The 17,114-nt window shown below is 43.7% G+C and overlaps 1 protein-coding gene across 1 annotated transcript; it reads left to right on the plus strand.

Moving 5' to 3' along the window:
- Positions 1–449: 449 nt before the first annotated feature.
- Positions 450–10,417, plus strand: klf8 (Kruppel like factor 8). The gene is made up of 4 exons (XM_076979689.1): positions 450–1,933; positions 3,948–4,059; positions 6,822–6,964; positions 7,154–10,417. The coding sequence occupies exons 1-4, from the start codon at positions 1,414–1,416 to the stop codon at positions 7,333–7,335; spliced, it is 957 nt and encodes a 318-aa protein (XP_076835804.1). The 5' UTR covers positions 450–1,413; the 3' UTR covers positions 7,336–10,417.
- The last annotated feature ends 6,697 nt before the right edge of the window (positions 10,418–17,114 follow it).

Raw genomic sequence — 17,114 nt, forward strand, 5'->3', positions numbered from 1 at the left:
CTTCCACGTACGTGGTTCACACGTGATCTCTCCATGTCCCGCCTCCGCCCTCAAGACTAAGCTCCACCTTTACTTCACGCTCGGCCTCGTCCCCCCCCCCCCCCCCCCCCCCCCCCCCCCCCCCCCCCGACCCCCCCCGGCCCCATTAACACCGCGGCCCGTTGGCCGATAACGATCAGCTCCCTCATTGGTGCCTCCCCCCTCTGACCGACCGACCGACCTTTGGCGGGGGGGGGGGGGGGGGTGAGGGGCGGGGTGGAGGAAGGGTGGAGATGGAAAGAGGGTGAGGTGACTGGGTGGAGGAGCGGAAAGGGAGAGAGAAGGGGGGGGGGGGTGTGGGCGGGAACGAGGGAGCGATGGGGGGAAAATGAATCAGCTGATACCTCCCAGTTTCCATGGCAACCGGAGGCCTTTCCCACCCACACCTTTTTTTTTTCCCTCCCTCTCTCTCTTTCTCTCCGTCTGTCTCTCCATTTCTCTCGTTCTCTGCTTTTCTTTCCCTCTCTCCCGTGTCCTGTCCCTCCCCGCCACATAGCCTCCGACGCGCGGGACGCCCAGCAGGGGGGGTCGGGCCGCTCGCCCTCGGTGGGTTTTATCCCCCGGCCTCGCTGCACTCACTCCGCCTCTGCCTGTTGGTTCCACGGGCCTGTGCGGTGTCACTGGAGCCAACGCCAGTGACTAGGTCTGCCGGGCCCACGACCCACTCGCCACACTTCACGTGGTCTGGGCAGGGTGTCGCTTTTCGTTGACCCAATAAGATTTGGTTGTATTGCTGAAGGTGCTTGTGAGCATTGAACTCTGGGCCCTCCTAAGGAAAAGGACTCTACTGGGAGGATGTTGGACGTGGAAGACGGACTCACACACACACACACACACACACACACACACACACACACACACACACACACACACACACACACACACACACACACACAGACTTGGCCTGTTCTCTATATTTGCATTTATGTGTGTGAGCTAGTGCTCTTTCTCTGTGTGTGTCTGTGCGTGTGTGTGTGTGCGTGGACATGTTTGGGCTGGGCTCAGATGGATGTGTGCCAGGCCCAGTCCTGCTCCTCGGCCGTGTAGACGGCCTGTCAGGGCAGCCATTGTTTCAGCCATTGGGCTGTGGGAGGCTGAGCGGATCTCCCCGTGCTCCAGGCCCACTGCTCGCCCCTCTCTCCCTGTTTCTTCTATCATCTCGTCCCTCTCTCCTCCATCTCGTCCCTCTCACCCCTTCCTCTCCTCCGTCCTCCTTCCTTCTCTGCTCCCTCCGCCACATCTTCCACTCGGTGCCACTTCAGCCATGTTTGTTTCTCTTTCTCTTTGGCTTCTGCTTTCTGTTCCATTTCTCGTCTGTTTTATTTCCTCATTCTTCTGTCTCTTCTGTTTCTCTTTTGCCCCCCCCCGTTCTCCATGTGTCCTCCCACTGACCCTTTGTCTCACCCCTCCTCTCTCTCTCTCTCTCTCTCTCTCTCTCTCTCTCTCTCGCAGAAAGAGGAGCCTGCTGATTGCTCGGAGCCTGCTGACCTCAAGCTGAAGGCCTCGCCCCCTCTCCTGTGCATCGCCGCCGCCCACCCGCCCGACGCCGATCAGACCGAGCCGGTAGACCTGTCGCTCAACAAGCCCCGCCCCTCTCTGCCCGTGGTCGCCGCCCCCGCCATGCCGGCCAACCCGCCCGCCCCCACCATCCCGGCCGTGCTGTCGCCGGGCTCCATCCTGGCATCCACGCAGGGCGTGGGCGGCCAGCAGATCCTCCACGTCATCCACACCATCCCCTCCGTCACCATGCCCAGCAAGGTGGGGCAGCTGCAGACCATCCCCGTGGTGGTGCAGTCTCTGCCCGTGGTCTACACGGCCATGCCCACCGACGGCATGGCCACCGCCGCCATCACCGTGCCCCTCATCGGCAGCGACGGACGCTCCGAAGGCTCAGGTGAGGAATCCCGACGGCACCGGCGCCCCGGCGTCGGAGCGGGCCCGAGGCCCTTAAGCCCGCGTGACTCAGTACTTCTGGTGCTAAAAGGGTTAGGATCTCCAGCCTGGACGTTTTGTTCGTGCACTTAACCTCATAAAGGGCTTGATGACTGGCCAGAAGGTTGATTCAGGTGTGGAGTGTGTATTAACGTGAAAGCATCGCAGCGGGCCCGTGCCTGTATGCGCACGCCTCGGTTCTGACGCCGTGTCACGGTGTGGACTCTGACTCAGACTGGGACGGTGTTTGTGAGTTCTGCTTGACTTACGGCGTGTCTTCTCCGCCCTGCTGCCCCGCCCCCTTTTGCCCTCGCGCCGGCCACGCCCTCCCCGCAGCGGCGATGAGCCCGTCCTTATCGCGTTATCGGTAAACATACACACGCTCGCGCACAAATATGCGAGAACACGCATGGGAATGACTAAAAGCTTTTAATGGCAGGTGGTTTAGTGACGCCCACAGAGCTGTGTCGGTTGGAGCTGACGTTGACCCATTTTACATTTTTTTTTTCCTTCCTTTGCCTTCTGCATTGTTTCCACGCAAGAACACTGATTGGGGTAAAATATATATATATATAATACATCACTGTGACTCGTATGACGTGTGTTAAGGTCTTAAACTTTGGCATTGAGAGCAGCTTCCTGAAATTAGGATTTACCAGCTGACTCGAAATGGACAGATGGAGGGTCTTAGTTCTCGTGACTTTTAAAACTATAGTTAGTACAATATGAAGGTTAAAAACTGATGTTTGAGAATGACTGACTAGGACAATACTTCTAAAGTAAAAAAAAAAGGCTTCATCAAAGACTTAAGCTAGGACGTCTGTTCTTACACCCCCCCCAAGGCTGGAATGGTTTGGTCCGCCTTAGGCCTTTTTCTTCTCATTGCCCTTTTGACTTCACAGCTTTCCACTCCACTCCATAAAGAGGCCAAGGAGGAAACAGATCCTAATGATGAAAAATAAGAGATCGCAGAGAAGAATGAAGGGAAATGAGAATGAACACGCGTGGCTTGAGCAAACTCTCAGAGATAGTCGTTTGAAAGAGAAGAGAACGTTCTACGTTTGTAATGTGTGTGTTGTAGTCTTCAGCCCTGAGGCAGGGAGGGGTCTCTTCTGGGTAATGGAGTTCAGATGCGTTCATTTGTCCTTTGCATATGACTCATTAGAGCTGAGTGAAATGTCATGGGCTAAACGTAAAGACTAGCATGGCGAATTATGATTTTTGGGTGGGGCTCCCCTTTAAAACGCCTTATAAAGAGGATTAGTTTCTCCTGCACCATACTGCATTCAGAATGAAACACACACACACACACACACACACACACACACACCCATTGAAATGGCTAATATTGAGATACAGAGGAGATGAGTTGCTTTGCCTTTGAATGGTCAGGGGTGGAGGCATGGGGGGGGGGCTAGTCAGGGGTCACCCCACTGAACAATGGACTGTACCCTCCCCCCCCTTTTCATTGGCGAAGAGATCAACTCTGAACGGTGCGCAACTTCTCCTGTTCTTGTCCGACCGCCGGGTTGTCACCCCGTAGAGAGACCAGCCCACATCCTGGCCGGCCCGCCGGGTTGAACCGGCACGCTGGAGGTTCTGCCGTGGCCCGTCTGTCCGTCCCGTGCACTGGAGGAGCCCCGTCCCGCGGCCACACCCGCCTTTAATGAGAACCTGGCGCCGTCTCCCCGAGCGCGTGACCGGGAGGGGTGGCGTCATGCCCTGAGAGAGAAGTTGTTTGGCTGGAGTAAGTGGAGAGGGGCGAGTTTGGTCTCTCTGGGTTCGGCTCGCGGGGTCTGGCGGAGTGCAGCCTCCCCACGCCCAGCTCTGAGTCGGGCCGGCTCACGTTAACCAGGGACTCGCACAGTCAGCAGGACGCCACGGACTCCATGGTGTTTAGCGCCATGTGGTGGGGTTAGTGGTGGTGAAATGGCTAAAGTCCTTGTCTTTTTTTCTGTTTGTGTGTGTGTGTACAGTGCGAATTAAGCCTGGCTCAACCTCTCCAGTAGAGTTCCAGAGTGACAGTGATGCAGAGAGTGGCACTGAGTCTGGGTCAGCCTCCTTCAGAACACAGAGTATGGACAACAGGTGAGTGTGTGTGTGTGGGGCATCTCTGCTTGTGTGTGTGTGTGTCTACAGTCCCATAGAAATGGCATTGCTGCATCACCACTGTGGACACTTACGTAACCCCCAGTATGCTGGAGCACAGACCTCTGCTCTGCTCTGGCTCTGAGTTGGGTGTGTGTAGTTTGTCTGTGTGTATGTATGTGTGTGTATGTGTGTGTGTTTGTGTGTGTGTATGTGTGTGTTGCTGGGCAGGGTTCTCTCCAAACTGGGTGTAAACAAGGTTACGTAACTGGGTTTGCCGTCACACCCCCTTTAAATGCTTTGTAACAGGGAGTAATGGGGGGGAAAGAGGGAGAAAGGAAGAAGGGAGCGTGTGGAGGACGAGAAGACAGGATGCAGGACTGAAAATCCTACTGCTGCCTGCGCGCTGAATTGTGTGTTTGTGCTGGTGGGTGTGTAGGTGGGTGGGTGTGTGGGTGAGAGAGAGAGAGAGAGAGAGAGAGAGAGAGAGAGAGAGAGAGAGAGAGAGAGAGAGAGAGAGAGAGAGAGAGAAGGGGAGAGGGAGAGACAGATGGAAAGAAACTAAGAGAAAGGCGAGTTGGGGAAAAGGGAGTGAACTAGTTGGCAGGCAGGGAGGGGAGCTGCAAGACTGAGAGAGAGAGAGAGAGACGGTCTGAAAAAAGGGGGAAGGGTAGGAACATGGAGTAGGAGAGAGGGAGAGAGATCAGCATTGGACTGGACGTGCTCCAGCTGAATGGAATCTAGGAATTCGTGTTCTTTAGCGCCCTCTTGTGGCAGGCTAGGACTGGTACACCAAGCGGTGCATTTGGATGGTCATAGCGACCCATTGTCCAGTAGCTACCCAGTAGCTACAAAGTTGGTAAACTTTGGCCATGTGCATCCTCAGCTTTCTTAGTTGTTTCGTGCAGTCAGTATGATGGATTTCTTCACAAAAAAAGGCTACCCGACTGAACTTTGGTATTCCAAGGGAATGCACCGTCTAATGCATATGTTCACCGTTTAGAACATGTATCAAAATAATAAAAATAACTATTAAAAAGCCACATGTGACATAACACATGGATAGGCCAAAGGGTTCATGAATGCAAATGTTTCCAAAGTAACAAAACCGTGACTTGGCTTTTGTTATGTCCTGTGCACACTTGTGCAATTTGCATTTCAAATCGAGATTCATGTGGTCATCTGCGCAGGCTGTCGTCCCTCATGTTTGGAGTTGCACCTCAGAAGTTACAAAGCTACAAGCCAGTTATCGAACAAGTCATCATGGCTGACAGAAGCCCACTTAGAGACTTATTATTATCATCAGGGCCCAGGGAAGTGAGGTGGAATCCCAGAGCCCAAATCCTGCAGGCCATGAGGAATTATGCTTTTGGGGCTATGTTTCACCCTGGATTGGTAGTGCGAGGCTACCCTTATTTCCAAACATTAGCATGTTTACTCATAAATGTCTCGACTGGGGCTTTAAGGCTTTTCTCTCTTCAATATCGACTGCTCAGTGTCTGACCTAATTATGGCTCATTTACACCTCATTATACTATCATGACACAGTAAATGTCAGATTTGGAATGCTTAGGGTACAGTAATGTTATGTGGGGTTCACAGGAGTGTTAATTTCGTTGACGAATAATTTTTGTCATAGTTTTCGTCAACGAACCTTTTTTTCATGACGAAAACAAGACGATAACTAAATAAAAACTATACGAAGGGATAAAAACGATGACGAAATTCATAGACATTTTCGTCAACAAATAAAAACGAGACGAAAATATTGGCCAGCGACGACATCCAATCAGACCTGATTTAGTTTAGGGAAAGGTAGGGATAAGTTAAGAAGAGATCCAACCGTAACTACTTTAGCGTACAAGGAGAGGCGGGACAAACCGGGTAACCGTCCAATCCGTACTAACGACTTCACATCGCACAGAACCCGGGAAGATCAAACCAGCCTGTGAACTGTGGTCACTCATGAAATTAAACTCGAAGTTAACTCGACAATGTCAGCAGGGAGAAAGATGAGCGGTAATATATGGACACATTACTCCTTTGATTTTGAGAAAAACTAGACGGTGTGTAAACCATGTGGGACGATGATGTCTGGAAAAATACGACAAATGAAACGACATCTGCGGGCTATGGCATTGCTGTTTTTACGGCACCCAGTTTTATATTGAATGTATAGAATGTAATGTATTGTTCATAAACTCCATATGTTTTCAGGTAGAGCGGGCCTACTGGTCATCAATGTTTTGTTATTGTTATGCTCACTAACTAGGTCAATAAGGTTGTTTGGAAATCTGTTTTCGTGTATATTGCACATACAATCAATAATATTCTGTAACTGGTTAATAAATGTTTTGTGCAATTGTATATAATGACTATTACACCATTTATATTTTAGTCAACTAAATTCTTGATAATTAGTCGACTAAAACTAAAAACAAGTCCAATGACTAAATTATGACTAAAACTAAATGACATTTTAGTCAAAAGACTAAAACTAAATCAAAAATTGCTGTCAAAATTAACACCGTTTCACAGTATCTGTGATCTTCTGGAGGTTTTTAGTGTGCTTGCAAGCACTTTAGCCTGTTGCTGATGGACCAAGTTGGAAGACCACACCAAAAGGTGTCTCGGTTCAGCAGGAGCTCAGGCTGATATTGGGGAGGTGTTGGTTGTGTTTAGGTTGGAATGTCTGTGCACAATTTGTAACCTGGAATCCTGAAAGCCCAAATTAACGCTGTCTCTCCTCCGCTTTTCTGTAGTTTAAGCACAGACGTTGACATCCAAGCCGACCCTGACTCGCCTGACATGAAGAGGAGGCGTGTGCACATGTGTGACTACGACGGCTGTAACAAAGTGTACACCAAGAGCTCCCATCTGAAGGCCCACCGTAGGATACACACAGGTTTGCCTCTTGTCTCTGAGAAAGTATTTAAGGGGAACCCTATTGCCAATGACCGAAAGGTGGTGAAAGCTGATTGAAAACTTTCACACTATTGGCAGTTGGTCTCATTTGGTTGACCTTTCTCTTTACAATGAACCCATGTCATCTATACAGAGTTGACCATTTCCCTTTGGGCCTCGTCTTCCACAGGTGAGAAGCCCTACCAGTGCACGTGGGAAGGCTGCACCTGGCGCTTTGCCCGCTCGGACGAGCTCACGCGGCACTTCCGCAAGCACACGGGCATCAAACCCTTCCGCTGCACCGACTGTGACCGCAGCTTCTCTCGCTCTGACCACCTGGCTCTCCATCGGCGGCGCCACGTCATGATGTGAGACCACCCCCCCTCCCCACAGCCCCACCCCACCCTCGCCCAATTACCCCGCCTCCCTGCCTGCTCCTCAGGAGGCCCTGCCTCCAGCCCCCACACCCCAACCCCCAAGAGGGACTGAACTACGAGGCTGTCCTGCCCTTCCTCAGATCCGGATATGAACGTATTTGTTCGAGGATGGTGCCGAGGACGGCTGAAGGCTTCGAGGTGGACCTCCCTTGTCAGTACATGCCTGCAGTTGTCTGCCGCCCAGTACGCCCATCTGTGTGTCACTCGTGCCCAGATAATGCCCTCTTGATGCTTGCTTCAAATGCAGTGTCTCAAGACAAGACTACAGGGAAGCCAAACCAGTGGAATGCACTGCTATTAACTGAGACTGAAGGGTAGAGGCTGCCCTGACTCTGATCACGGTGAACCTGCTATTCTTACAAAGCAGGGCCGGACGATAGGAAAGGGCCCAAGAAAAGAATGGAGACATTATATTCGTTTCTGAGTGGTTTGGTCATTTTAAGAAGACTGAATAAGTCTTCAAGTTGTCTTCTTTTCTTTTGATTTGTATGTTTTACCTGAAATTTTAGTTGTCCAACATTGGTATGCACGAGCTAGTTCAGTGTGTAGTGCCGTTTGTATGACTGTGTGCCTGTAACTTCACCTAGAACGCTTTTTCTTTCAAAGACAGTTCAAAATGTGTCCTGCCCCTGTTTGCTGTCATTTTATGAACAAAAGGTGTAAGGGGTTTGCTGTTCTGTATGTTCTGTTTATCAACCAACTACCCCAAACCGCCTGAGAGGTAGAGCTAACAAGACTGTGAATTTTTTTTATAGAATTCCGTTTCCTTCATAGTGTCAATCGCAACTGTATCCTGGCTAGCAAGCCATAATGTTCTGCTGTAGCAGTAGGCTACATAGACCAAACATCCTGGGCACTCACTTTGAAGTTGTCAGCATAAGTCGCATTTAAAGAAGGGCCTGTGACTTTGTGCTGATTGTATAGCGCGACTCTTAATTTTTTGTGCTCTAATTGGCTTTTTCTTTCGGTCCTTTGGTATATTACGTTCATTTTCATGTAGAGACATATCAAAGTCTCATCCCTTGCAAAATATGTATAGTAAGTCCTACTGTGGGGGTTAATTGAATTATATATATTTGGCTTAACAGTATAACAGTATTCTTTTTTTTTTTTATTGTTGCAAAAATCTTTTTTTTGTTTTGTTTCTGCCAAACTTGGCATTTAATAGAAATAATATTTGATGGATGTACTTTGTCTAACCTTCAAATTTGATGAGGCTGTGAAAAATGTTTAGTCACAAACGTGATACTCACAGGGAATGGGGAAGCTCAATAAGCCTGAGTATGTATATGTGTGCGTGTGTGTCTGTGTGTTTTTAAAAAAAGACATAATCAGATTTTTAAGAGTAAAAGTGTGTGGAAGGCACATATTGTTACTTCTAGCCCGTCAGAGCCTTAATTGAAGTAAAAGTGCAACTTAGTTTTGCACGTCTGGCTTCTGGAGTTCCTCAGGGTTCTAGGTTGGGACCCCTAGTTAAGTGAGGCACCCTTAAAACATATTTGCACCTAGATTAACAGTAACCATGTCTTAAATGATCAATTTTACCTTCAGCCCTGGCTTAATTTTATTATGCAAAACTACTCATACCGTACCCCTGGTTGCTGTCCAAACTGTTTGATGGGGGATCACGTTGAGCACAGTCCACACCGATCAGTTCAGAGAGACTGATTTGACCTTCTCTCTATCCCCTCATGCTAGCGCTCATAGCCATGGTCATTATTTCAACTGCTAGCAGTTTATGAAGAGTGTGTGTTCTGCCTTTTTGAGAAGCTATAAACAACGCTTGTTTGATTCCAGCCTTCAAGAGTTGACTGCATGTCTGCAAAAAGTGGCACGATCTTTGGTCAGGAGAGCGATGCAATCTTCAGACTTTCTATAATTTTCTTGCTTCAACTCTAAAATGTTACTAAGCACATCTTTGTAGAAAAGTATATGCATTTGATTGCAATTCTTTCTTTTTTAAACTGTTCATAGGCATACAGACAATTATGAATAAAAATAAATGTACATACTGTATATAATCAAAGTTCTGAATAAACGTAACGGGTGGATTTCTATTTTTAACACTGACTAGACAATGTGAAATATTTCTTTTCCCCTTAGTTGGTTCTATGATGTGCTCCTTTTTCAAATTAATTTTTAAATCTTCTAAGTTCCTGTTGTGTTGTACTCCTGTGTTGCATGGAGAGTCAGATTTTTCTTTGTGGAATTGGTGAGCATGTCTGTGTGTTGGTTCCCTGATAAACCTGTGCTGTGAGCACTGATAATCCAGTTATCAATACAGTTATATGAGCAACTAAAGCCACTCATTCGACCTACATGGCTAATAACCTGACTTCATACATTTAAATTATCTAAATGCACACTGTGATAAGTGAATTATTGATCCTTCACCCTCAATTCATAAACAAAATAATGTGTATTTTGTGACTTCTGTGCCATGCAAATGCCCTCATTGACCTCCAGTACGAGGGCAAAGAAATTTTTTATTCTAAATTGACAATTCATGCCACAAGATTCAATTCATTTAGATTTAGCAGGTAGAAGTTGTCCCACGACTGAATTTGACATCTTATAAAGCATGTTTACTCATTTTCTCATTTGACTGATTTCTCCTTTGACTTTGAAATTAAAAACCTAATGTCAAGCTAGAATATATATATATATATATATATATATATATATATATAATGTGGGGGGGGTGGGTTGTGTGAGTGTATGTGTGAAAGTGCTTATAAATCCAAATCATCTTTTAAAAAAGTAAAAATCATAGGTATTTTATATTGAATGCAGTAACTTATGGGCCAGTACTATATTACTCAGTGCAATGCAGTTATCATTATAATAAAACAAGTAATTAAATGTTTCTTTTGTATTTGTACAGAACAAATGTGTAAAGATCAGTGAGGCAAACAAAAACTTTTTGATACTGTGAGAAATGGTGTTAAAAGTCAGTTTCCCCCTGTACAGTTGTGATTACCCAACTCCTTTTATAGAATAAAATGTTTTTGGTGCAAGCTGATGTCCTTTCATTTGTATCATGTTGGTTTCTACCATTATGGTTTAATTCCTAAGGGCTCTAGTTGCTAACACTTTTCAGATTTATTCGTGTTGTCTTTTAAAATGTAATGATAGGTCATATAATATTATATCAGGCTAAAGAATATAGAACGCTAATAGGAGCTTCAATCTTAAGTTTATTAGGTTTACTTTTAAAGTGTTCCCCCTCCGTTTTAGTCAATGCACACTAACGACCACAAGAGGGAGTGTTATGTTAATTTGGTTCAAGGGACCATTTTGGTAAAATCAGAATTAAACTGCACTATTGGTCTAGTTTCAGTTACCTTCATGCATTCTGCACTGTGTTGACTTATTTACATTGTATTGAATGCTGTTGATGAAGTACTGACCTCTGACCCCTGCAGTGTTCTTGCTTTTTTCAATTATGCATATTTTGACTAATTTGTTGCCATTATGTCAGACGTTCTTGGTATTTCTTTGTATCTAATTCTACATATCGATACAATCAATGTTCTATGTACCAGAACCGTTTAATAATAATAATAATAATAATAATAATAATATACTACTACTATTAATAATAATAATAATCATAATAATAATCATAATAATAATAAGGATAGAATAGAATTGTGGCTCTCAGTTTGTATGCAAATGGAACTTTGCCACTGTTTTTCCTAAAGGTTTATTGCCCCAAGGGAGCAACAAATAAAATAAATAAAAACAAACATAAAAACATAAGAACAAAGATATTTTAAAATTACCAGGAAACTGGGCAGTGGGACACTGTGTTTAAAACACCTGCTCCCATCGGAGGAGAACACATGATGATGTGGTGATATTAAAAAGTTTAGGAGTTTATTTTAATCAGCTGAGCACCTTGCAATTTTGATAAACTTGAGTTATTCAGCAAATGCGTGACAAACCAGATATATATGCATGCTGAAATTAAATATAAACTGAATTACAACCTCATGCATTTCCAGTAACCCTGCTGTTACAAGGCTTACGAGGTTCAAAGTGCTTTTGTATGTATGCTTTTAAAATGCAGAGGCATTTTTTGCTTCTCGAAACAAAGTCTTTCTCTGTGCAGTCAAGTTCATGTAATGTTGCGTCATGTGTAAAAACAAGGCAAGTTATAACTGGATCCTCACTGTACTAATCACTTAAGTCGCCACAGGAATGAGCAGTACAGAGTTCATCACCCAACTTTCGGGAGATAGCACAAAACGTTTTGATCTATGCTTAGATTATTAATACCAGGGCTAAGACACATTTTTAATGGCCACACTTGTTCACTCATTGGCAATAAAAGCATAACTTGGTGCCCCACCAAACGTGGTCTTTGAGAATAAGTCACTTGAAGAATGATATAATCACTCAGCCTACTCTACTGTCTAGGCTAGAACATGTTTCTTGCTCACACATTCAGCAGTGGTGTAGCTACAAGTAAAGAAGCCGTTTAACTATGTTTGGCAATAATGCTGTCATTGTTAGGTGAGACATTTTCACTCACTGACTGATTGGCCGAGCTCCATTGTTGAAACACGTTAAGTAATATGCTTGCTTTTGCTACCCCCCACCCCCACTCAAATTACCCCCCCTGAGCTATTTTTTAGGATCGTTGGGATGACAGGTGTGTGTCCTTGCCTAAAATATTATTTTAGTAAGTTAAACGAAGGGATGCAAGGATGTACTGTGGCACAAAGGCCTTGTTAGCTATATTGCTACTGGCTGTAATAATCTTAACCTTTTCAATTATTTACACAAATGCGTGTTGTTGAATTAGCTAGCTAAGAATAGCTAATACAGACACTGTAGCTAAGTTTTTAGAATGGATGCAAAGATATTCAGGGGAATGGATTCATTTGTAATACTGGTCATATTTATCTGGTCATAAGTACATTTGACTTACCTTGCTAGCTAGACATCTAATTATATATCATATGGAAAATGGATCCATATCTGGTCCAACAATGAAGTGGCATTAGACCAGAGGTCAGATTTCTTTTCCAATACAGCCTGAATGTGGGCCAGATTTGTCATGCACATTTCAGATCTGGATCAGTGGGGAATATCAATTTCCATTAATGTAGTTACCTATTTAAATTCATATTTCTTCATTAAAATATGAAGTATTTTAGCATCAACATCGAAAAATATGAAAACAATACTTTACCAACTAGGAGATAACATTTATATAACAATCTTTTATTTAACAAACTTTTATTTAACTTTACTTAAATGTAATAATAATATAATAATTCATAAATAGCCTTAAGCAAGATTGTATTTGCAGCTAGTTATATAGAGCTTCCACCGAGACCTGTATTACTTGACACAGTGCATCATTTCTTATATAAGCAACCTAATGAGAAGACAGAAAGAAGTAATGTTTCAGAACTGAAGAGCCTAAGATAAAATGTAGTGTAACTATGTCATCTTCTCTTTCCAGTCCTAGCTGGACATAGTCCCTGGTAACTACAGCTGTAACAGTGAGCCATTAGATAGTTAGTGAGCTATTAGATATTAGATATTATCTAGATATACACCTGAATATATATATTCCATCATGATAAAAACAATCCATCTTATTTATTGTGTCTATCATATGTTTTACTTAATTGTAATTAAACAAGTAATTGTAATTTTAAGTTATTTTGGATCTTTGTATTGGTGTAATTGGTATTGTCAGCTACGGAGGCCCCCTTCCGGCCGCCGCCGTCAGCAGCAGCAGTATTCTATGTTGTCCTGTTGTTGTTTGTGTCATGTTCGTCCCTCAGGTAGGCGTGGCCCATTAGGGAGTTGCCCACCTGAGGGTCGTTTGTCTGTCTATATATGTCTTGTCTTTGTACCAGTTGACTGCTGGTTATAGTATTCTTTATTTGGATTATGTCCTGGGTTTTGCATTGGTGCGCTGTATTCATCATATCTTCTGTTTGCCTTCTTTTTTTGCACCCCCTCGCCAGTCACAGGTTTGTGTTTTCAGGCCATAATTATATCTTAGGACTTTTCCAATAGACATGTAATAAATTGTGAATTTTACTGTAAAAAATCAAGAAGTTAAACAAGAAGTGCTTTTGAGAATTCCAGAGAAACTGACCACACTGATCCACACAACACTCTCTCCTATACAGACAGTGATGGAGACCATATGTAGGTTACAGTGGGTTTGGGCAACTCCTGCAGTTCCCAAGTTTACCAGCAGGGAGAAGAGGACCCAGGTCAATACTGTAGGTATACGTCACTATTCTCTATGCAAGAAGAGGCAAAAAAAACTGCTTAGAAATTTAATCCAAATACACGCATCTCTGCAGTATAGCCCAGGCTAGATGTGAAGTGGGCGGTATCATATGACATTACATTTCATCTGAAGATATTTAATTAACTGAATGAAATGGTAACCCAGATTGGTCCAGGGCTCTCAGTCCAAACACCCTCCTCAGCTGCTTCCACAGGTGGGAGGAGGTCTAGTCTGGAGGAGCTGTCTCACTTGTGTGGCATGATTCTGTCATGGCGATTTACCGCAGTTACCTGGGTATTGTTTGCCTAAAAAGCTAGACTGCATAACCTGAAAAATACAAAGATATCAACCCGCATTATCCAACATAAAATGCATAATGTATTTTTGCCAACCACTTTTTCCATACTTGGCTACAAAAACAATTCTTCATCCAGGTCTTATTTTCTCCAAACAAATATTAAACTTGGATACTGCTATAGAAAGAGGAGAAGGGTCATTTATATACAGTATCATCAGCATTACAGTCAAATGACATGACATGATGACTGATAACATCTCCAAGAGGAAGCATATAGTAAAAAGAATGGTGCTAAAAACCGATCCTTGTGGAACTCCAGAGGACACAGAGCATGGTTGAAACCTAAATCTAGTGATCTCAGTCCTATCAGATAGATAAGATTGAAACCAGCTCAAAGCAGTTATAGAAACCCCAGTAGTTTTCTGTAGGTACTTGAGAAGAGTGTTATGATCCACTGTATCAAGTGCAGAGTTCAGGTCTGGCAGGATCAATAGGAAAGCATATCCAAAATCAGCTACCATCAAAAGGTCATTTATCACCTTCAGGAGTGTGGTTTCAGTACCGTAAAATGCTCCAGAGATCTTTTGGTGCTATTTTTTATGGCTAGTAAGCCTAGATTGTCTAAAACATTTCTCTAGAAAACGCCAAATGGTTAATTCAGGTGCAGTCCATTGAGCTGAGTGGGGAAAAGTCACTTCTCTTGTCATAAATGGGGCATAATGAGCAAACAAAGTCCAAAGTTGTATTATGGAAGTCCACTGATTCAGCTGCTGATGTGAAATTATGAAAGGAGATATTTACAAGCTCTTTTTTTCACATTAGCTGGGTAAATACCTGCGCAATACCTTATGATCAGACATCCTGAGATCATAAACATGCAGTGTTAAACAGAGTCTGTGGATTTTGTTATTTTTTTTTTTTACACATTTTATCATATTATAACATTAAAACAGCTGGTTATGGCCTTAGATTGTGCCTATTGAGACATGTTCTTGAAAATCAGATGCTTTTTTGTAGCATCTACTGGATCTCAGTTTCTGCTCCTGCTTCTGGTTTGGCTTCTGCTTCTGTTGCTCTGGTTCCTGTGTTGTGTTCTTCTCCTGGTCCCGTCTCTCTTCCTATTCCTGGATGGTTCTGGGTTTTTTTCCACTCATGTCCCTGCTCTCAATGAAGTCTTTCAGACATGTTGGCAGGTCTTTTAAGTGCATGGGGTATGGTAATCAGAGTTTTATGGTAATGTTGTGTTGGTAATATGCAAAGAAACTGATTGATATGAGATTGGAACCTATGAAGAACTGGTTAGGGTTAGGGTTAGGTTTAGGGTTCTACCATCAACATACATAGATGTTTATCTTAACAAATGGCTAGCTGACTCATATACTGTAGCTACCAGCTGGTCTCGCCAATTGGTCACCATCACAAACAGTAAAATATCTTACCTTGGGACTTATTTTTATTTTGTAGAACATAACATGTAAACAAGCCCTTCTTTTTGTTGTTGTTGCATACTGACCAATCCCGCATGAGTGTTCTGAGTCTTTTGAAAACATATAGTAAGCACTAGTAACCCATAACATCTGCAATACAACTTAGCCAAAGGTGACAATGGCAGGCAAAACCTCAAAGAAGCAAGACTCAAAGCAGGTGGGCACTGGGGGTGGTGGGAGGAGTCATGGCAGCTGAGACAGGTTAAGACTCAGTAACAGTATGAAATCAGGAGTAGGATTACCCGAGCAGAAAGAGAGAAACGATTATTAGGTATTTCTAAGTAGAGAGTCAAACGTAATGGATTTATAGTGTGTAAGCATGGCAGATCTAGTGATATCAGCACAGTCAAAAGGGCGAAGCATGATAACATGGGCAGCATGCCACTGCTCTCAGTCAACAAACAATATTAGTTGGTTTGTTGTATAACACCTACTCCTTCTAAAGACTGAAAACGAATCCTTTGGGACCTGCACAGTATCACTTCTCAGTGAAGTCCTTCATCACTCAGTGACTCACAGAAATGTCCGTAACGAGTGATCGAGTGAATCGACTCTCAATCGACTCTCAATCGACTCTCAATCGATTCTGTCAAGTGAATGATGGGGGCTGATTGTAACAAAGAGCCAATTTTCATTCTTTTTTTTTTTAGACAAATGAGGTTCTGTAACTCTTTGTCTTGAACTGTGTCCAATACCTTATGTTAAACTTTGTACCCATATCTGATTTTAGATTTAGCTCCTAGTCTTGCGGTAATAGTGAAACTCTCACAAAGTCTTTACCTCTGACCTATTGCAATAGTCATGTTGTAAATGGCATTAAGGCACACAAATAGTTAATACAGACATCCGAAAGGAATCAACCGCTCTATATCAAATATCTGTAAATTGAGCACTTCATGATCTAATTACACAGAGATCTTTGTCACGAAAGCATTTATAACGAAAGAGAAAAACAATGAGATTTTCCAAGACTCTGAGGATAGTGGTGACAGTCCACCGTGTCTCATGCTGTTTGAGGATGAACACCCCCAGGCTGCCGCTTCAGGGATGGAATACTACACATTCACAAACTGCACCGAGCTTTTTTAGATTCTAATCTACAGATTTAACATATAAATAAAAGGGTGATTTCGTTTCATCTGTAAGGAAAGAGCCATGAAGTGATGGATATATAATGTTATATAACTGCTACAGTTGGAAAGTTTGAACAAAACACATTACAAGTTACAGGACACAAATCGACTGATGCAACTCACTGAAAAACTGCTCATTTCTACATTTAACTGATTGGTTATTTAGACACATATATTTATTTGTCCACTACAATCAGTGGAGAGAATTTATCATCCAAACCTCACACTGAAAAAAGTTTTAATCTCTCTCCTGAGATACCATGCATTGCAAGTAAGTGCTCACATTTCTTACTTGCAGTATATTTTCACTTATGTGGAGGTAAATAAAAGCCATGGGTGTAGTTCATGCACTGGTATTTTTGTCAATTGTACATATTCTACAGTATATCACTATAACAACAAGGGTGGTTCCCCATTTGAGTAATCACTGTATATTCTTTGGTATTGTTTGGGGGATCTCATCAGTAAGCGATTTTGGCAGACAGTGTAATTATTATTTTCAGTGTCAGCTAAGCCCTGTCCCACCCAGTT

Source organism: Brachyhypopomus gauderio, chromosome 18 (genome assembly GCF_052324685.1).
Source record: "Brachyhypopomus gauderio isolate BG-103 chromosome 18, BGAUD_0.2, whole genome shotgun sequence".
NCBI lineage: Eukaryota > Metazoa > Chordata > Actinopteri > Gymnotiformes > Hypopomidae > Brachyhypopomus > Brachyhypopomus gauderio.

Excerpts from the sequence above, each read along its gene's own strand:
- klf8 (XM_076979689.1), top strand. The coding sequence starts at position 1,414 with ATGTGTCCTCCCACTGACCCTTTGTCTCACCCCTCCTCTCTCTCTCTC. Across the intron at positions 1,934-3,947 it reads CGGACGCTCCGAAGGCTCAG|TGCGAATTAAGCCTGGCTCA; the intron begins GTGAGGAATCCC and ends GTGTGTGTACAG. Across the intron at positions 4,060-6,821 it reads ACACAGAGTATGGACAACAG|TTTAAGCACAGACGTTGACA; the intron begins GTGAGTGTGTGT and ends GCTTTTCTGTAG.